Source organism: Pristis pectinata, chromosome 15, assembly GCF_009764475.1.
Source record: "Pristis pectinata isolate sPriPec2 chromosome 15, sPriPec2.1.pri, whole genome shotgun sequence".
NCBI classification, from domain to species: domain Eukaryota; kingdom Metazoa; phylum Chordata; class Chondrichthyes; order Rhinopristiformes; family Pristidae; genus Pristis; species Pristis pectinata.
This window is the reverse complement of record NC_067419.1, coordinates 6,910,542-6,933,034: the sequence shown is the minus strand read 5'-3', so window position 1 is coordinate 6,933,034 and position 22,493 is coordinate 6,910,542. Positions and strand designations below refer to the sequence as shown.

General features: G+C 41.9%; 1 protein-coding gene across 4 annotated transcripts in view; it reads right to left on the bottom strand.

Moving 5' to 3' along the window:
• pphln1 (periphilin 1) overlaps nucleotides 1–22,493 on the bottom strand; it is a 125,557-nt gene that overhangs the window by 68,933 nt on the left and 34,131 nt on the right. For 3 of the 4 annotated variants that reach the window (XM_052030497.1, XM_052030495.1, XM_052030496.1), the window contains exon 5: nucleotides 9,922–9,960. The exons of the other annotated variant lie outside the window; for it this stretch is intronic. In XM_052030497.1, the coding sequence (XP_051886457.1) occupies nucleotides 9,922–9,960 (39 nt within the window). The remainder of the gene's footprint in view (nucleotides 1–9,921; nucleotides 9,961–22,493) is intronic. 4 annotated transcript variants of the gene reach the window in all.

Here is a 22,493-nt window from a genome sequence, read left to right as displayed (position 1 = left end):
TTTATTTATTTTAATTTGTAGAACATTCTTAACCAGCTCAAATTTACCGATCTGAGCTTCCGTTATTTATTAATCAACTTAGCAACTTCCAAGTTATTACAAATCTTCACTAATTTTGTTATGGAAAAATAATCAGTTGTTTTAATTAGCTCCATCAATGTGGTGAATTATTTTCTCTGTGGTTTGACAAATACTTCAGTAGCTCTGTTTGAAGAATGGCCATGCTAAAAATGTGTATTATGACATATCTCCATCAGGGAAAATATTAAAGATAGCAGAACTTGGTAAATAGTTACCAGTAATTAGTGATAACTACTCTTTTAAATACACTTATGCCACTGTTTTGAGGATGACCAGAAATAAAACAGAAGACGCCGCAAAAACTGAGCAAGTCGTGTGGAGAAAGAAAGTTTCTGGGCTGCTGTCTTTTATCAGGTCTGATAAAAGGTTATCATCCTGAATTGTTAACTCTGTTTCTCTTTTTGCAGATGCACCAAGCTGCTCAGCATTTCCAGCAATTCTTGTTTTCATTTAAACTTTCCAGGATCTGCAATACTTTGCTTTTAGACAACTGCTGAGAAATTGGAATACTCCTAGATATTAGTGCTAATCTTTTGCAGTGTGTTAAACTGCTCCTATTCATGCTGGTGCAGCTCAGTAGCACTGTCAAATCACCAACCTCATGAAAATTACAGTATATCTGGAGAGTCCCATGCTACCATAAATGACAAACTGCCGCGATCCCAACTATAACTCCCCCAACTTTGCACACTCTCCTGTATTAATTGACGTCAGGTCTTCAACAGCAGGATTGCTAGCATAAGAGTCATGTTAGCTGATGCCTCCTCATTATCTTTTAAGTGACATTCCAGTCTGATTTGCCCTACAGCAGGATGCAAAGCTGGAAGACATTTCCATAACCTGACAAGATTTATCAAGGTGAGTGCTCTAACATCTGGAACCTTACCCAACTTATGCTGCCATAAGTCATAACTCTCACAATCCTCACATCAACTTAGATAGACAAACACATACACCACAAACGAGAAATCGAGAAACAGAAGGAGAGAAGATCTACTCAAACCTGGGCAAATAATCATGAGATTATGCATGATCCTGTACCTTGTCCATTTTCCGACCCAATCCCTATGATTCACTTACTATCTCAAATTCTGTCACTCAGCTTTGAAAATACAAGACCACGAAGCACCACAGCCCTCTGAAGTAGTTCTAGATACTCCAGCCAGAGGACACAGCCTCTTGGCATCTATCAGGCCAAAACTTCTCTCAATCTTGTATGTTTCAAGGAGGTCACCTTCCATGCTTTTAAATTCTTAAGAATACGTGCAATGTCTTCTCAGGAATCAATCTAGGGAATGTATAATTGCCCGACTCCAATATTCTTTTTTTGGGACAATGCTCAAAAATGCACATTGTATTCCAAATGAGGACTCGCAAAAGCCCTGCATAATCTCAGCAAAATCTCCTTACTTTTGTACTAGAACCTCCTTTCAAATGGCAATCACCGGCCATTGAGCTCGTTATCATAGAGACATCTCCGGTCTGGGGAGAGCTGAGCAGCCAAACCAAGACGTAGGGAGACAATAACTTCACCTCAACCAACATCAGGTGATGAGGGAGACCATATGACCTGGGCAGTCTGTCAATACATAGCGAAGTTACTGTCAATCCCCAGTGCTGGCCTGCACTCGCCTTAACAGCAAGGGTGCAGCCCCGAGGCCCACATCTCAGCGCTTAGCAGCAGCACTACTCCTCAGATGAGCCATGGGGTAATCTGTCAATGTGAGAGGGCCAGCAGTAGGCAGGGGTTCATACCAAGTTCATGACAACACAGCACATGGAAGCAGGTTTCTGGCTTAGCCAACACAGCAGACGGGAGGAAAGGCGTTTGAGCCAGGTCTCCAGCTCAGCAGCATGGTCATTTTCATTCATTCATGTCTCTCAACATAATGCTTCAATGACCCCTTTTAGCAGTGATTCCATTAGCTCTCCTGTTCTTGGGAATGTATCCTGAGTGTGAAGTGAGGTAACAGACTTAGGACATTCCAATCACAACACAGAGATGTTGCTCAGGAACTAACTGCTGTCATTTGGGAGCAGATTACTTCTCTGCAAGAATACTGGAAAGATGCTGTTACCATGCAGGAGTTGGTTGTCAACATTGACACTGGTTGAGAAGCTTTGATGGCCGCTCTGCTTTAGGTCTCAGCAGATACCCATCGCATTGTATGCTCTGAAGCATCAGAATTCCATAAGCACAGTGCAGCAGGAAAGTGCACTAAATCAGTTTTTTGCTTCCCACCATTCTTTCCCAACTGAGCTACTCTAAATTACAACTCCTCTTGCTGAAACCTGTATTCAACAACAAGCCCTTGCAGGGAACCAACCATGAACATCTATACTCTACACAACTCTAAGGCAGTAGGCTTCCACCATGAACATCCATACTCCACACAACTCTAAGGCAGTAGGCTTCCACCATCCTGGTTGCAGTTACAGGGGCAGGGGTAAATACTTCATTAGCAATAGGACTGGCAAACCTTGCTGGAAAGTGCTCACAAAAGCCAAGCAATGGGGCCAGGAAATATAATGAAGTCATGGGCAGAACATTCAGTCTGCCATTATTGTCTTGCCATGTATGTGCATTAAAATATTTTATTTAAATTATTCCAGCATCATGACTTCCATAGGAAGCACAGACTGAATGACTGAGGCACCTTCCAAAAGATCGAGCGTGATGCTGCAGTGGTCTCCTTCTGAGCAACCTTTTTTTTGTTCCCTAACTGACTGAATGTGTTTTGAAGTAAGCACACTGTGGAATTTACCCATTATTTCAATGTGTGCTAATTCCCAAGTTATCTTTCCATTACAGTTCATCAAGGAGATACAAAGGTTGCAGAGGTAATGTGATACCTGGCACATAGCAAAATGTGATCAGTACTATGGAGCTGGCATATTGGCAGTTCCTCTGATTGTCTATTTTCTATGAAATTTCCTCCCTCCTTTTTATCAGTGGCAGATCTTTTAGGATTAGGGTCAGGCATGGCAACATTACATGGAAATTGAGAGATGAAAGTGCTCTGATGGCTAAGTGAACATCTACAACTCACAAAGAAACCAAGAATCAGATGACTTGAAAATAATATGTTTCCATAACACAGTGTCTCAATATTTATGCATTGTCTAAGTGGAGGATAATTGCTCATTAGGTATATTTGATGAAGACAAGGCATAGATGAAATGTTTAATTTTTTCATTAGTTTCATCTTCAAGCCTTTGTTATATCAGGGTGCAAACTCAGTGAAGCTGCCATCATTGATCTGCAGTTGTGAAATTAATCATAAAGATGGCTGAGTGGCCAAAAAGTTGCAGTCCTCATTTTCAGAATTGCTTAGTGAGGCTTTGGCTCCATTGGTCTGACCTTGCTATCATGATCCATGTGTGATTATAGATTTATAGGGAAAATGTTAGAAGCCATTATTAAAGATGTTCTAAAATTCATGGTAATCAGGCAAAGTCAATGTCGTTTTGTGAGAAGGAAATTATGTCTGACCAATTTACTGGACAACTTTGAATAAGTAACATGTGGCTTAAAGGGAAGCAATGGATTTCCAGACAGCATTTGATAAGGTGGTGAAAAATAAGATATCTTTATTAGTCACATGTATATCAAAAAACACAGTGAAATGCATCTTCTGCGTAGTGTTCTAGGGGCAGCCCACAAATGTCGCCACGCTTCCAGCACCAACATAGCATGCCCACAACTTCCTAACCTATACATCTTTGGAATGTGGGAGGAAACCCACGCAGACACAGGGAGAACGTACAAACTCCTTACAGACAGCGTCTGAAATTGAACCCAGGTCGCTGGCAATGTAATAGTGTTATACTAACCGCTACACTACCATGCCTGCCCTAGAATTTCTCTTGTATTTCCAGTTAACTTTAGAAACAGCAAGCCGTCTCCCGTCGAGGAATTGCGTGACAGGCGAGGATACCAACCACTATACTAATGAGGAAGCGGCCTAGGAGGTAATATGTTAGCATGGATTGGTATAATTGGCTGGCTAACAAGAAAGGGAGGGAGGGTGACAAGATGTACTGAGCGGTACGGCTTAGGGATAAGTGCTGAAGCCTCACTTCTTACAATATATGGCTGTGAAATTTGAAAATAGGTTGGAAAGTATGTTGACAAGGAGACGCAAGGAAGCTACAAAGAGATATAGATAGTTTAACTGAGAAGCAAAGATGTGACAAATGGAGCATAATGTGGGAAATGTGAAATTATCATATTATCTAAATAGTGAGAGACTGCAGAGCTCTGTGATGCAGAGGGTACTGGCTGTCCTAATGTATAATGCACAAAAGGCTGGTTTGCAGGTATACCAAGTAATTAGGCAAGCTAACAATGTTAGAATGCTGCTGCATACCTCCAGTACCCAGGGTTCGACATCGACTTCAGCTGCTGTGTCAAGTTGGCATATTCACCCTGTGACTGCATGAGTCTCCTCAGGGTACTTTGGTTTTTTCCTCCCAACACATTAAAAGGTAGGTTAATTGGCTACTGCAAATTGCCCCTTGTGTAGATGCTTGGCAGGAGAATCAGTGGGGTGTTGATAGACACACAAGAAAAAATAGGTCAGTTATGATCTTGTCAAATGACAAAGCAGGCTTGAAGGGTCGAGTGGTCTACTCCTGCTCATAATTCATATGTTCATTTGTGAGACCTTATACCCCCAGTCTAGCTCTTTGTTTGCAATGGTAAAAGACCAAGAATAAAAGAGCCACACAAACTCCCTGATTACACACCACTGACCATGAGAATTTTCTTGTTATAGTCAATCATGAATTGAAGATTCAGAGAGTGATAGCTCTTATGATCACATGGCCGAGGTCCTAAGTAAGTATTTTGCATTGGTATTTACTGAGAAGGATGTGCAGGATGGTAAGATCAGTGTGGAGTGTACTAATATGCCAAGGGCATTTTGAGATAAAGAAGGAGGTAGCATTGGGTCTCATTTAAGTGGATAAGTCCCCAGGTTATTGAGAGAGGCAAGAGCAAAGAAAGGAGATTCGTGGGGCCTTGAGCAGCTAATGTTGAGAACTTCAAGTTCCTAGGAGTAAACATCACCAATAGCCTTTGCTGGTCCAACCACGTAGACGCTATGGCCAAGAAAGCACATCAGCACCTCTACTTACTCAGGAGGCTAAAGAAATTCAGCACTTCGTTGATTATCACCAACTTTTAACGATGCACTATAGCAAGCATCCTATCTGGATGCATCACAGCTTGGTATGGCAACTGTTCTGCCCAAGACCACCAAGAAACTGCAGAGTTGTGGACACAGCTCAGCACATCACAAAAATCAGCTTCCCCTCCATGGACTCTGTCTACACTTCTCAGTAAAGCGGGCAACATAATCAAAGACCCTTCCTACTCCAGACATTCTCTCTTCTCCCTCCTCCCATTGGGCAAAAGATACAAAATCCTGAAAGCACGTACCACCAGGCTCAAGGACAGTTTCTATCCCGCTGTTATAAGACTATTGAACAGACATCTTGTATGATAAGATGGACTCTTGACATCACAATCTGCCTCATTATGGTCTTGCACTTTATTGTCTATCTGCACTGCACTCTGTAACACTTCATTCTGCATTTGGTTATTGTTTTCCCTTGTACTACCTCAATGTACTGATGTGATGAAATGATCTGTACAGATGGCATGCAGAACAAAGTTTTTCACTGTACCTCTGTACATTGTGACAATAATAAACTAATTTACGTTATTCCGTTGTTCAAGGAGAGAAATAGAGGATTCTTAGGGAGAGGATTTATGAACATTTGGAAAACTATGGCCTAATTAGGGATAGTCAGCATGGTTTTGTGCTGGGCAAGTCATATCTTACCAACTTGAGTTTTGAGGTGATGACGAAGGTGATCGATGAAAGTAGAGATGTGGTTATTGTCTATATGGGTTTTAGTAAGGCATTTGACAAGGTCCCTCATGGTAGGCTCATCCAGAAGATTAAGATACATGGGATCCACGGTGACTTGGCCATTGGGATTCAGAATTGGCTTACCCATAGAAGACACAGGGTAGTGGTCGTTGGGACTTATTCTGGCTGGAGGTCATTCATACTGGGGCCTCTGCTGTTTGTGATATATATGACTTGGATCAAAACGTGGATGGGTGTGTTAGTAAGTTTGAAGACAAGACAAAGATTGGTGGCATTGTGGATAGTGTAGGAGATTGCCAAAGGATACAGCAGGAGAGAGATCAGTTGCAGACATGGGCAGAGAAACGGCAGATAGAGTTTAATCCGGCCAAGTGTGAGACAGCAAATGTAAAAGGACAGTACACAGTTAATGGCAAGATCCTGAATACTGTTGAAGTACAGAGAGATCTTGGGGTCCAAGGCCATAGCTCCCTGAAAGTTGCTTCACAGGTTGATAGAGTGGTAAAGGCAGCATATGGCATGCTTGCCTTTATTAGTCAAGGCACTGAGTTCAAGAGTCAAGAGGTTATGTTGCAGCTTTATAAAACTCTGGTAAGGCCGCATCTGGAGTATTGCATTCAATTCTAGTCACCCCATTATAGGAAGGATATGGAAGCTTTGGAAAGGGTACAGAAGAGGTTTACCAGGATGCTGCCTGGATTAGAGGGCATGTGCTGTAGAGAGGTTGGACAAACTTGGGTTGTTTTCTCTGGAGCAGCGGAGGCTGAGGGGAGATCTGATAGAAGTTTATAAAATTATGAGAGACATAAATAGACAGCCAGTATCTTTTTCCCAGAGCCGAAATATCGAATACTAGAGGGCATGCATTTAAATAGAGAGGGGGTAGGTTCAAAGGAGATGTCCAGGACAAGTTTTTTTTGTTACAGAGAGTGGTGGGTGCTTGGAATGTGCTGCCAGGAATAATAGTGGAGGTAAATATGATAGAGACATTTAAGAGGCTCTTAGATTGGCACATGAATATGCAAAGAATGGAGTGATATTGTATAGGCAGAAGGTATTAGTTTAATTAGGTGTTTAATTAGTTCTGCACAACATTGTGGGCCAAAGGGCTTGTTCCTGTGCTGTACTGTTCTCTGTTCTATGATTGACATGGAGGTCCAAGTTCTAAATATAAGAAAAATGTCTCGTGTCTTTTACCTGCACCATCAGAAAATGAACAATGCTTTCAAGGTCACTTGCTCACTCAACCTGAGGGCAATCTATTGAAGGCAAAGAAGAAAATCTCCCTTCTGATCAAGCAGAACATTAGTGACCACCTTCATGAGGAGGTACACAGCAAACTGACAAATGTGGCACAGGTCAGCCACAGCTGTCAGAAGCTAGCAGGCTGTTTAGTAAATTTGACTTCTCCAGGCTAAGCTGTGGGTGGCTGTAGATTTGCCGAATGAAATACACAGGACTCTTTCAGCATTAAATCAATGAACTTTAGCCCACTGATACATCATCATCCAGAAAGCTGGACATAGGAGCATTACTCCACAGACATGAACCCTTCTACACTTCTCTTGATATTTCTGGGCACGCCAGTCCTGTTTCCAATGTTGGTCTTGAAGATTCAGCTCAAGCATTACATTCAGTAGAAGTGCTACTGAAACACTCTTGCTAAAAAGGTAGTAAATCCAGAAATGCCAGTTCACCTCTCCCAAAGTCATGTTAAATAGCAGCAGTCTCCTAGTCAACAGGTAACAAACCTAAAGTGCTCTTAAAAATAACTGTTTTCATGACTTCCTACGCAAAATAATCAAATTTCAATCACACAGCACTTAAAAAGGCACAATTACCAGATCAAATTTCTAGACAAAATTTAATAAAAAACCTCTGGACATTTATTTTCAATCAACAGCAGAAAAAATTACATATCCAAACATTTGAAAAAGGACGAACAGGTAACATAATGAGGGAGAGCGGTATCTTAAAAAGGCCACTAAATTAACTTAAATTGGTAACTACTACTGCCTGCAGATTTCACAAGGAAAAAATTGCTTACGCGATCAAATAACATCAACAAGCAGTGGTTTTGCAAAGAAGTCCCAAAGCACTTCACAAGACCGTTATCAAATAGAAATTGACACCAAGCTATAAAAGGTGATTAGTTGATAAGTTTTAAGCACTGTGTTAAAGGAGGCAAGAAAAAGAGTGGAGAAGATTTGAGAGGGAATTCCAGAACTTAAGAGCTTGGTGGAACCATAGAACACTACAGCACCGAAAACAGGCCATTCGGCCCTTCTAGTCTGTGCCGAAACGGTATTCCGCTAGTCCCATTTACCTGCACCCAGTCCATAACCTTCCAGACCTCTCCCGTCCAATGTATCTATCCAATTTATTCTTAAAACTCAAGAGTGAGCCCGCATTTACTACATCAGCTGGCAGCCCATTCCATACTCCCACCACTCTTTGAGCGAAGAAGTTCCCCCTAATGTTCCACCTAAACTTTTCCCCTTTCACCCTAAAGCCATGTCCTTTGTTGCCATGTAGTTGGAACAATTAAATTCAACAACAATCAAGAGGCCAGAACTAGAGGGGATCAGATCACTCAAAAGCTATCAAGGCTAAAGGAGAAGAGCCAAAATAAGGTTCAAGGCCTTGAAGGATCTGAAGAATGAGAAGTAATGAATGTGTTTCCCTATAAGAAGCCAACATAGGTTTATGGGTGAGAGAAAGGACATGGCAGTAGTTTGAGATGACCTCAAGTTTGCAAAGAGAACAAGAGAGGTTAGTTAGGAGTGTATTGAAATAGTCATCTCAAGTACACAAAAGCAGAGATTAAGCTTTCAGCATCAGCAAAGTTAAGGAGAGACACAGACAAAATTAAAGAGGTGGAAATAAATAAAGTTGGTTATGTTTCAGATTTGTAATCAAATATAACACAAAAGGCTGTGATCAGTTTGGTGTAGTTTCACACAAGTGCCAGAAAGATACACTTGACAACCAGGGTTCAGAAAATGGTTTCAGACTCTGCAACATTTAGGTAAAGAAAATTCCTGTCCAGCCAGCACAGAGTGTCACACGAGCAGTTCTAGACTGATGGCAGTTGAACTTAATGTTTTCACCATAATCATGTAAACTGACAATACTTCTGTATGTTGCTGCTGAGGGACAGCATGTAGATGAGGACCAGAAAGGATCTGGCTATATATTCTTGGGAGACCCTACAAGAAAAAGTGCAGAAGTGGCCAGAGAAAACAATGCAGGTGATTCTCTGGCCGCAACTGGAGAAGAATGGAACCAATTGTACTTGCTCCCACCCAGCTGGACAGTAATGGAGAGGCATTCGAGGAAATGGTGTGATCTACCAAATCAAAAGGCCATAAACCAGTTAATAAGGACAAGAGGGACGTCATCTTTATTACAATCACACAGGATGCTGTTCAAAATATAGGTATCACAGCAGTTACGGTGGCAGGGACAATTTTGGTACTCTAGCAGGATGGAAACTTAAAGAGACAGGAAGCCAAATATTTGAGAGAAGGCACCACATAAAAGGACTTTGGAAAGGAAAGGGACATGGGAAATGGATTAGTAACTTGCATGAAAGATGCCAAGGATTGATTAATTTAGATGAGCTGATGACACAAGATTTGAAGAGGAGTGGCCAGAGCTTGAGGAATGTAAGTTGTTAATAATATCAGCTCACCAACAAAATCAAGAAAAGATAGTTATCAGTTTAGTGGACTTTGGGCTGAAAGAGGACAAGCTTGGAAAATGCAAGGGGGAAGACAGGAAGGATACTAGAGAAAGGTGAATTTGGGGCACAGATGTGGTGGGGGAAGAGATAGACCCAACTAATTAAATGGTCTGAGTGACAACTTTTTCACACTTGCTGTTGAAAGTGAGGATAATGGAGAGGAGAACTTTTAAAATTGCAAAATCCACAGCCTACCTGTTACCACCAGCAGCACATCTCTTTGTCTTGACTCCCCTATAAGAAACACAGTTCAAATAAAAAAAATACCCAGCATCAAACCTGTTTATTTTCTATATCAGGACTCGTGAACGTCCGGAAGATTCTAGTAATACATTAATAAAGAACAGTGGTGATGCATAATTTTATCAAAAAGCAAATGCTATTTATTAGAGCAACAAACAAACTGCTGGAGGAACTCAACAGGCTGAGCAGCATCGATGGGGCCGTGTGGGGTGGGGGGAAGGAATTGTCAATGTTTCGCCTCAAAAGTCTGGATTGGGATGGCTTTATTGGGATAGTTTGAGTCAAAGCATTTGGCTGGGATACTAATCTTTGAACTCTAATACCCATGCTTAAATCCAATGGTAATGCATCAGAAGCAAGTTGTTGCCAGCATATAGCTCTTATTCAATCTGTTAGACAAAACTGACCCAATTCATGAACTTGTACCAAATCAACAACTTACTTTTGAAGGCCATTCAGGTGACCGACAATGAAATTGGAACTGTAGTTGCGGGCACTCTCATTTAGAGTTATAGATTCTTGTGCAATAAAACAGAGACCAGCTGGAGCAAGTTAGTTCTTGATACCAGCAACAAATGACAAAAGGCTTAAAAGGTATGTTTAATAAGCAGCAAATTTTAATTTGAATTGTTATGGTACTTGATTTACATTCACAAATGTTGCCAGGTAATGGCATAAAAGTGAAGTAAATCCACACCTAAGACTCATTCATCTCCATTTAGGTAAGACAGGCCAGGGACAGCAGCTGTTGTACACTTCATTGTTAATAAGTAAATCTGTCACTAAATTGAGGTGAAAGTTTCCAGTATGGGGTCTCATCCCCCTGCAGTGATACATAATTTTGTTTTAAATTACTTTACCTTTGTCCCATTTGTCTCTCTTTCTATAGATTTCTCCTTCTGCGTTTGATTTGACTTTCATTCACCCACTTAGAGCTTGACCATTTCTGTCCACTTTTCAATTTTAAAATGTTATAAGCCTTCATTGCAGAACAATTTCTGGCACTGAAAACTAGCTTCTACAGACATGGGGTATCATTGCTTCAACATTAAATTAGTGACATCTTTCAAAAGATCTTTTAATGCCTTGTTTAAAAACATTACCTCTTGCAAATCCAATCTTTACTTTTTATTTTGCATTCTGTACCCAATTTGACACTGAATTCATTACCAATTTACACTTCCTAGTTCGGAAAATGCTGTTCCTTTCACAAACCTTCAAATTGATTGTTTATAATCTGTCGAAGGCACCCAATGTTACAAGCTCCCACCATTAACCATTTTGGACTGCAAAATTAAACTGAAGAGGCAAGTCTGACAAATATCAGAAATGCCAGGACTAATGTATAAATGACAAGAGGACCTTTGTGAGATCTCAACCTGAAGAAGTGTATATTTTTTTGTCTCATCTCAAATATACTTCCTTTATAAAGAATGCAAGTGAGGTCTCACAGAGTAGATCCTGGGATGGCAGGATTGCTGTACAAGGAGAGATAGAGCAGGCCAGGCTACTCTTTAAACTACAGAAAAATGAGAGATGGCCCCATTGAAATGTGCAAAATTCTTACAGGGCTCTACAGATACATGAAAATGTTTCCCTTTCCATGCAATCCAGAACTAGTGCTTGGAGTCGGAAAATAAATTGGACATCATTAACAACTGAAATGAGGAGAAATTACTCAAAAGGTGAATCTTTGGATGTCTTTACCCAAGGGCTGTGGAGGTTCAGTCATTGAATGCATTAAAACAGATCAATAGATTTTTGAATAGAGGAATCAAGAGATACAGGGACAGGACAAGAAAACATAAAGGAAGTTATGAATGTAGAATGGTGTAGCAGGCTCAATAGGCCAAATTTTCAATACTCTTTTTATTTCTTCGGCTCTAAGAGCTCACATCTCAACATGGCAGCTGGGGAAGTTATATTTAATGAAGTAATATTGGAAAAAAAAGTTATGACTAGCAACAGTGCCCATGAAATCCAATCTGGTTCATCAACATCAATCGAGCGATCCCTTTAGTTCCATTTCCCCTCTAACTTCCCTGTACCCATGCAATTTGTTCTCTCGCACACATGCCCACGAGATCTCTCTATTTGCTATTAATAAGGGGGAAGTTCTGAATAAGTAACCCATCTGCATATCTTTGGAATGTAGAAGGACGCCAGAGCATCCAAAGGAAACTATCACTGTCATAGAGATTATGTTGAAAATCCACACAAACAGCACCCGAGGTCAGGATCAAACCTGGGTTTTTAGACCTGTGAGGTAGGAGCACTAAATGCTCTGCCACTGTTACTGCCCAGGTTTGGCAGTGTCTGACTGCAGACCCACAGCGATGTTGTTGACCCTTATCTGCTCTCCAAATTGGTCAAGCAAGCCACTCAGTTGACCACAGTAAAGTGGTGGCACAGCAGTAAAACTACTGACCTAGCAACCTACAGACTGGAATTCAAATCCCATCACAGCAGCTGTGGAGTTTAAAAGCAATGATAAACTGGAATGTAAAAAACAAAGAACACCAGTTTGTTGTATAAACTCGTGGTTCACTCAGGTGCTTCAGTGGAGGAAAGCAGCTACCCTTTCCTGGTCTAGCCTATATGTGACTTCAGATGAATGCACGGCTGAGGAACTGGTACAGTGGGCAGGGTTTCAGGTTCTTGGATCATTAAGGTGATCCCTCTTCTGGAACAGGGGCGACCTATACAAGGAGGACATGTTGCACCTTAATTGAAAGAGAAGCAATACCCTGGCAGGGAAGTTTGCTGATGCTACTCAGGAGAATTTGAACTAGTTTGGCAGGGGGATGGGAACCAGAGCACCAGGTCAAAAAGTGGAGGGATTGAGAGGAAGGTAGACGTCATGACCAGTAAGTCTGTAAGGAAAGATAGACAGGAGTAATAGGCATAATGGGACAGACGGATTGAAGTATGTTTATTTTAATGCTGGAAGCACTAGGGCAAGGGTGATGAACTTAAGAGCATGGATCAGTACAGGGAATTATGATGTTGTGGCCATTACAGAGACTTGATTGAGAGAGGGACAGGACTCGATGCTTAAAGTTCCAGGGTTTCAATATTTTAGAGAAGATGGAGAGGGAGGTAAAAGGGTTGGGGGAGTTGGTCTATTAATCAGTGACAGTATCACAGCTGCACTCAGAAGGGTCATAACAGAGGGCTCATCCACTGAGCAGGGTAGAACTCAAAATAAAGGTGCAATTACTCTGATGGGATTATACTACAGAGCCCCCCAATAGCCACCATGAGGGAAAGGAGCAAAAACAACAGGGTTATTGTGGTGGGTGACTTCAATTTCCCCAGTAGATCCTTAGTGCAAGAGGTTTAGATGGGGCAGAAAGTGTTAGGTGCATTCAAGAGGGTTTCTTAAATCAGTATGTCGATGGTCCAATTAAAGGAGGGGCCATACTGGACCTGGTATTAGGAAATGAGCCTGGCCAGGTGACTGACCTTTCAGTGGGAGAACATTTAGGAAACTGTGATCTCAACTCCCTAAGTTTTAAGATAGCAATGAATAACAGTAAGTATGGACCTTGCAGGGAAGTATTAAATTGGGGGCAGGGCAAATTACAAAAGGATTAGTCAGGAACTAGGGAGAGTTAACTGGGAACAGCTGTTTCTAGACAAGTCCACATCTGACTTGTGGAGGACATTTAAAGACCAACTGCACAGAGTACAGGATAGGTATGCTCCAGTAAGGAAGGACAAGGATGGTAATGTAAGGGAACCGAACCTTGAATTACCAGAGAAGTGGTGAATTTAGTCAAGAAGGAAAAAGAAGCATATGTAAAGGCTTAGAAAGCTACAAGTCAAACAATTATAAAAGAAGCTAGAAAAGAACTCAAGGGAATTAGGAGAGCCAGGAAGGTCCATGAAAAGTCCTTGGCAGATAGGATTAAAGAGAATCCCAAGACATTTTATACATACATCAAGAGGTAGGACCACTCAAGGATAAAGGTGGGAATGTACTTGGGATCAGAGGATGTGGGCGAGGTCCTAAGTGAGTACTTTGCATTGGTATTTACCAAGGAGAAGGACATGAAGGATAGTGAGATCAATGTGGAATGTGCTAATACTTTAGGGTATTTTGAGATGAAGAAAGAGATAGTGTTGGGTCTCCTAAAAAATACGTTAAGGTTGATAACTCCCCAGGGCCTGATGGGATATACCACTGGTTATTGGGAGAGGCAAGAGATGAGATTGCTGAGGCCTTGAACAACATCATTTTGTCCTCTCTAGCCACAGGCAAGATCCCGGAGGACTGCTGAGCAGCTAATGTTGTTTCATTCCTCAAGAAGGGAAATAGGGATAATCCTGGAAACTATAGACTGGTGAATCTCATGTCAGTGGTAGGGAAGCTATTGGAGAGGATTCTTAGGGATAGGATTTATGAGCATTTGGAAAACCATTCCTTAATTAGGGACAGTCAGCATGGCTTTGTGCAGGACAAGTCATGTCTTACTAACTTGATTGAGTTTTTTTGAGAAAGTGACAAAGGTGTTTGGTGAAGGTAGAGCAATGGATGTTGTCTACATGGATTTGTGTAAGGCGTTTGATAAGGTGCCACATGGTAGGCTCATCGAGAAGATTAAAAATGCATAGGATTCACAGTGACTTAGCCGTCTAGATTCAGGATTGGCTTGCCCATAAAATACAGAGGGTAGTGGTCGATGGGACTTATTCTGGCTGGAGATTTGTGACTAGTAGTGTTCTGCAGGGATCCATACTGGGACCTCTGCTGTTTGTGAGGTATATAAATGACTTGGATGAAAATGTGGATGGGTGGGTAAGTTTGCAGATGATACAAAGGTTGGTGGCATTGTGGATAGTGTAGAAGACTGCCAAAAGATACAGTGGGATATAGGTCAGCTGCAGATATGGGTGGAGAGATGGCCAATGGCGTTTAATCCGGCCAAGTGTGAGGGGTTGCATTTAGTGGGTATTTTATCAGGATAAAATTCCATCTGCCATTGCTCTGCCCATTTTACCAAATGATCAATATCATCCTCTGGCCTAAGACTAACATTACCAACTTTCTTGTCATCTGCAAACTTACTGAATCATACCTCCTACATTCATAATTACTTTGTTATGTATGCAATAAATAGTAAAGGTCCCAGCACCTCATAACCCTCTACCATCATCCTCTCCCTCCTATCACGTAGCCCATTTTGGATCTAATTTGCCAACTTGCCTTGAATCCCATGAGCTTTAACATTTTGGACCAGTTTGCCATGTGGGACCCCATCAAAGGCATTGCTGAAGTTCATGGAGAGTACATCAACCACACTGCCATCATCAATAGATTTTTGGTAACTCTTGGAAAAATTCACTTATACGTTACACAGGATTTCTCCCTAACAAAATCAGGTTGACTATCTTTGATTAATCCCTGCTCTTCCAAATGCAGATTAATTCAGTCCCTCAGATTTTTTCCCCCAATGGGGGCAGCATAGTAGTGTAGCGGTTAGCATAACGCTTATTACAGCACCAGCGATCAGGGTTCACTTTCCGCCGCTGTCTGTAAATTTGTCCATTCTCCCCATGACTGCGTGGGTTTCCTCCAGGTACTCTGGTTTCCTCCCACATTCCAAAAACTTATGGGTTAGTAAGTTAACATGGGTATAATTGGGCAGTGCGGGCTCATTGGGCCGGAAGGGCCTGTTACTGTGCTGTAAAAAAAAACTTCCTTACCACTGACCTAAGATTCATGGGCCTGTAATTACCTGGCTTATTCCTGCTGCCCCTCTTGAAAAAAGATACCAGAATTGTGGTCCTCCAGACATCTGGCACCTCACCTGTGACCAGCGAAGATTTAAAAAAAATCTATCAGAGCCGCAGCAATCTCCTCTCTTGCCTCCTGGAGCAGTCTGGGATGCATCTCAAGGCCTGGGGATTTATATACCTTTAAGCCTGCAAAGACACCTAATACATCCTGAATTTTATTGATATGTTCTAGAATGCGCTATCCCTCTTCCTGCCCCTTACTAAATTCTCCAACTACAATGTCCTTCTCTTTAGCAAATACAGATGCAACATATCCACTTATCTTCCCAATCCAACTCCACCCCACCTGGCTCCAGCTGTCCAACATCCCCTACTGGCCCCTGCCTCACCACTTCCCCTCTCCCCACTATACTGGCTATCCTCCCTCTACAATCTCAGTCTTGATGCAGAATCTTGACCCAGAACATCAAACATTTCTTTCCCTCCGTAGATGCTGCCTGACCCACTGAGTTCCTCCAGCAATTTTCTTTTGCTCCAGATTCCAGCATCTGCAGTCTCTCACGTCTCTGAGAAATATTCTCACCTACATCTCTGGCACTGCATCAGATTGCCCCTTTGCTCCCTAACAGGCTCTTTCCCTGGTATACATACAAATGCTTTAGGATTTTCCTGAACCTTGTCCACCAGTGATATTTTGTGCTCCATCTCTTAAGAACCCTGCTATACTTTCTATATTCCTGAAGTAGCTCCCCCATTTTCAGTTCTCTATAACCCTTGAAATGCAGAGTTTTTTGGACGCTGTCCTTGCTTTTCACCCTATTACAAAACTCACAATATTTTACTTTTGAATGACTCCCACTTGTTGGATGTAGACTTACTTGCAAGTAGTTGCTCCCAGTCTATTTTTCCCAGTTTCTGTCTTGCAGTATTCAAATTGGCCTTACCCCAATTCAGGACCTTAGTTTCCAAATGAATGAAAATCAGAAAACAAAGGGTCTATGACCTGAAATGTTAACTGTTTTTTCTTTTCGCAGATGCTTCCTTACTTGCTGAGTATTTCCAGTACTTTCATTTAAGTGCTTAATTTCCAGAATGTCCTTATCCCTTTCCAGAACAACGTTGAAACTTGGAATAAGAACACAGAACAGCACAACACAGGAACAGGCCCTTCAGCCCATTACGTTGTGCCGAACTAATTAAATTAGTAATTAAAAGCCTAACAAAACTAATCCTTTCTGCCCACACAATGTCCATATCCCTCTGTTCTCTGCACATTCATGTGCCTATCTAAGAACCTCTTAAATGCCTCAATCATACTTGCCTTCACTACCACCCCTGGCAGTGCATGCCACACACCCCCCACTGTGCTTTTAAAAATAAAACAACTTGCCCTGCATATCTCCTTTGAACATACCTCCTCTCACCTTAAATGCGTGCCCTCTGGTATTAGACATTCCGACCCTGGGAAAAAGATACTGGCTGTCTACTCTATTTATGCCCCTCAATCTTAGAAACTTCCATCAGGATGCCAGTTACGATCATAATGCCAGTTATGGTCACCATTCCCAAAACATTCTCACACTGAGTTTTCCACCACTTGCCTAGTAAATTCCCTAAGATTAGGACTAGTTATGCCCATTCTCTACTAGGACTATCTGCACCCTTAAAAATCTGTTCTGGATGGACTTTAAAAATTCTATCCACTCAAAGCCTTTCACATTCAGGCAACCATAGTTAACACTGGGCAAGTTGAAATCCCTACTACCATAATCATAGAGGCATAGAGAAATACTGCATGGAAGCAGGTCCTTCGGCCCACTGAGTCCACACCAACTATTTTCACATTCACCTTCCCTAACTCATTTTATACTCATTCAACTGACAGAATTTGTCCTTGCACTCAGTTTCTCCTTCAATTCCACTGACTTTCTTCAGACTGAAGACACAGCTATGGGAACTTGCATGGGCCCGAGTGATGCCTTTCTTTTTGTTGGATTCGTGGAACAGTCCTTGGTCCAGGTGTATTTGGGACCACTATCCCAACCTCTACAATACAATGGTGACTGCATTGGTGCCACATCCTGCATGCATAGAAAACTCAAATGTTATCACCTTTGCTGCCAATTTCCACCCTGCTCTCACATTTACATGGTCCATCCCCGAGATTTCCTTTCCCTTTGCAGAGTTGACCTGATCCAGAGTTGACCTTCCCCCCCACCCCCCCCCCAACCCAACCCAAACACCCACACAGATGCTGCCTGACTTGCTGAGTTCCTCCAGCTAACTTACTTAGTTCCGATGAAAGGTCTTCGACCAGAAACATCAACTCTGTTTCCCCTCCCACAGATGCAGTCTGACCTGTTGAGTATTTCCAGCATTTTGTTTTTATTTTAGCAGGAACATTATTTCTCTCCCACAGATGCTGTGTAGTCTATTGAGTATTTCCAATATTTAGCTTTCTTTTCAGATTTCCGACATTTACATATTTTACTTTGCTTCCTGGTCATCATTAACCATTTTCTTCTCTCTTTAACTTTCTAAATTTCCCCTTACCAGAAACCTCTCCCCTACCTTCTATATTTGAACCACATCAGGTATAACTTTCAGCTTCACTGCTATTAAACCTTTACCATTTACTTGTTGAGAGATGTTTTGAACTACATGTAAAAGATGAAATAAAAAATCCAGAAATTCAAAGCTGGGCTTCATGTGATCAAATTTTATCACTTTCCTGGATTGGTGCAACAAAACTCACGATGACAAAGACCCAGAATGGAATGGGTGGCACATGGACGCAGCAGGTAGAGCTGCTCCCCCACAGCTCCAGTGACCCAAGTTCAATCCTGACTCCTGGTGCTACGTTTTCCCTAAATGTGTGGGTTTCCTCTGGGTGCTCCTATTTCCTCCCACATCCCAAAGCCATGTGGATTGGTAAGTTAATTGGCCCCTACCCCCAATGTGTAGGTGAGTGGTAGAATCTGTGGATTTGATGAGAATGTGTGAAGTCTAAAATGGGAATAAAGTAGGATTAGCATAAATGGGTGCTTGATGTTTGGTGTGGATTCAAGGTGCAGTCTCATCTGGGCCCTATACTATTGCTGTATTACAATTTTACTTGCTCTCAAATTCTTGTGCAATAAAGGCCAATATACTGGATACCTTGCTAATTGTTTGCTGTAGCAGCATACTAATTTTCTGTAATTTACATACAAGGCACACAGGTCTCTTTGAACAGCAATCTCTCACCACTTATAATAGTGTTTCCATTTTTTTCCAACAAAATGGATGACTTCATTTTTCTATCCATAATGCCCTTGCCTGTCTACATTCTCCCGGGCTCTCTGTATCCTCCTCCTCAACCCATAATGCCAACCAGCTTTGTATCATCCTTTGGTCCCCTCATTCCAGAGTCTTCAACCAGAGAACACAACTTCTTTGCATCTGCTCTATCAAGAGGCTGGTCATGGCACGCATCAACTCCAGCCTCCCAGACAACCTCAATCCACTGCAATTCACCTATTGCCGAAACAGGTCTACAGCGGACTCAAGCTCCCTGGCCCTACACTCAGCTCTGAAGCATCTGGACAGTAAAGACACCTACGTACATTAGACTATTGTTTATTGACTACAGGTCTGCCTTCAATACAAAAATTCTAAGCAAACTCGTCACTAAACTCCGAGACCTGGGACTCAACACCTCCCTCTATAACTAGATCCTTGACTTTCTGACCAACAGACCGCAGTTGGGATAGGCAGCAATATCTCCAGCACGATTATTCTCAACACTGGTGCCCCACAAGGCTGCGTCCTTAGCCCTCTACACTACTTCCTTTCTACTCATGACTGCGTGACCAGATTCTGCTCAACTTCATCTACAAGTTTGCAGGTGATATCACCATAGCAGGCCATATCTCAAATAATGAAGATTCGGGATACAGGAAGGAGACAGAGAGCTTAGTGACATGGTGTCATGACAACAATCTTTCCCTCAATGTCAACAAAACTTCAGGAGAGGGGGCAGTGTACATGCACCTGTCTACATCAATGGTGCTGAAGTCGAGAGGGTTGAGACCTTCAAGTTCCTGGGAGTGATCATCACCAATAGCCTGTCCTGGTCCAATCACGTGGATGCCATGGCCAAGAAAGCTCACCAGCGCCTCTACTTCCTCAGGAGGCTAAAGAAATTCAGTATGTCCCCTTTGACACTCACCAACTTTTATTGGTGCACCATAGAAAGCATCCTATTTGGATGCATCACAGTTTGGTATGGCAACTGCTCTGTCCAGGACCGCAAGAAACTGCAGAGAATCATGGACATAGCCCAGCATGTCACGGAAACCAGCTTCCCCTCTATGGACTCTGTCTATACCTCTCACTGCCTTGATGAAGCAGCCAGCATAATCAAAGGCCTCACCCACCCAGATCATTGTCTCCTCTCCTCTCGTCTCCCATCAGGCAGAAGATACAGGAGCCTGAGTGCACATACCACCAGGCTCAAGGGCAGCTTCTATCCCACTGTGATAAGACTATTGAACGGTTCCCTTATATGGTGAGATGGACTCTTGACCTCACAATCTACCTCGTTATGACCTTGCACCTTATTGTCTACCTGCACTACACTTTCTCTGTAGCTGTGACACTTTACTCTGTACTGTTATTGTTTTTACCTGTACTACCTCAATGCACTCTGACTAACTCAATGTAATTGCACTGTGTAATGAATTGATCTGTACAATCAGTATGCAAGACAAGTTTTGCACTGTACCTCAGTACAAGTGACAATAATAAACCAATACCAACCTTGTCTGATTCAATGAGTTCAACTTTCATTCTTTCAGTGATTATAAACTATTCTGAGTATCTCTCATCACAGGACAACATCTCAGAAATGAATCTGGTCATTTTGTATATTCTCTTAATCAATGCCAAAAGTGAATTTTGCCTCAGTTAGGAATTAATAGTCTGCAGCCTCAGAGTAGAAAGAAGAATCAAACTGTGCTCGAACCAAGAGCAGGTTCCTTGAAGTAACAACATTTCATTTTGAGAAAAGGTTTGAAATCCATGTGACACTGAATGAAGGAGCAGGATCAAAAGGGCCAAATAGCCTACTCCCATTCTCTATGCTTGTATATAATTTAAGCAGGAGATCAATAATCTAACCAGGGTTCCAACGCTGACTGCAAGTCCTAGTTACAAGTATACACATATTGACTACAGCTAAATAAAAATTAACATGGAAAAGATGCATGCAAGCACTTAGTGCCTACTGACTGCCTGAAACGAAAAAGTGAATATCTTTGGGAAGTTGAAGGGAATGGAGAATTATCAAGCTGTTTTTGGTCATTTCTGACTGATGCAGCTTCAGAACACATTAGCACTTGACATCAAATAGCTGCTGGTGCCACAAAAGTTTCCTAAAAAGGATGAAAAACAAATGGCCTTTTAAACATCATTTTCAAACTTTTCATAGAGATTATGCTGCACATCATCAAACAGATACCTGGAATGCATTCAGTACTTAATCCATCACAATACACAACTATAGCAAAATAAAGCCAGGGCCCATTTTAATACCGTAGGTTTATATAATTAACATACATCTGAAGTGAAAGGAAAGTGCACTAAACCTTGGATCAGTATCAAAGGCTTTACACTTGCGATCCAATTTACTTTCCAGGTTCTCAGTGCCCTCCAATGGTGAATTCAGGTCCTACATCATTTTATAGAGCAATCACAAGTAACCTGAAGAATGAGAGCATATGCTGGAGATTTCCCTTGAACCAGACTTCTATCAGCACAAGATAATCTTCCAAGAGGATATCAGTTCTCAGATGATGGGCTACACAATCGACTGCAGATAATACTGCTATCCAACAGCTCCAGCAACCAGATTCAATTCTGACCTCTGGCACTGTCCATGTGGAGTTTGCACTCTCTCTTTGTGACTGCATGGGTTCCCACTGGGTGCTCCAGTTTCCTCCCACATCCCAAAGTCATACTAATTATTAGGTTAATTGGTTACTGTAAACTTTCCTGGTTTAGCTGGTGGTAGGAGAATGACAAGTGTTAATGTGAGAGAATATGTTGCAGGGAAAGAAACAGGGGAATGGGATAGATGGGATTGCTTTGACAGCTAGCAGAGATACAATGGTATCCTCACTCCTAGGTTCACCAATTTGCAAAGCTGTCACAGTGCTGGCAATCCAAAACCCTCCGTTGTACTACAGCAAAAGCATAGTGTGCCACTCAATTTTACAGGCAGCAGGCACGCACCTTTAAGAAAGAACTTTTGTTTCGATCACCCAAAACTTGTGTATTAATCAGTCCTTTATAAATCCTGACACTGAAGCAAACAAAGCTCAATTCACAAGCCCCAGCCAATTACACTGATCCCTGGCCTGCAGACTATATTGCTATTTGTGCACCCCAACAGCAAATGATTAACTGTTTTACCTCCAAGTCTCTAGTGACTGAAATTGAAACCCTTGCTGGAGACAGCTAAAGTGGTGAGTGCTGTAGTGTGATAAGCCTGCAGGGATCTGATCCTGTTCCAAGTCATTGACACTTGTAGGAATCTTTTGTAAAATAAACTTTCACATGGGCTAACAGGGGAAACTGCTCTCGAATTCATAAAAAAAATTACACCAGTCAACATAGGCAAATTTGACCTCAACAGGGGTGGGCTTGTATTGAGCAAATGCAGCCAATTTTAACAGACACACTAAGCTAAGGTCTCCATCACTGGTGTCCAGCAATTTGGAAGATTGGCAATGAAGCTGGAA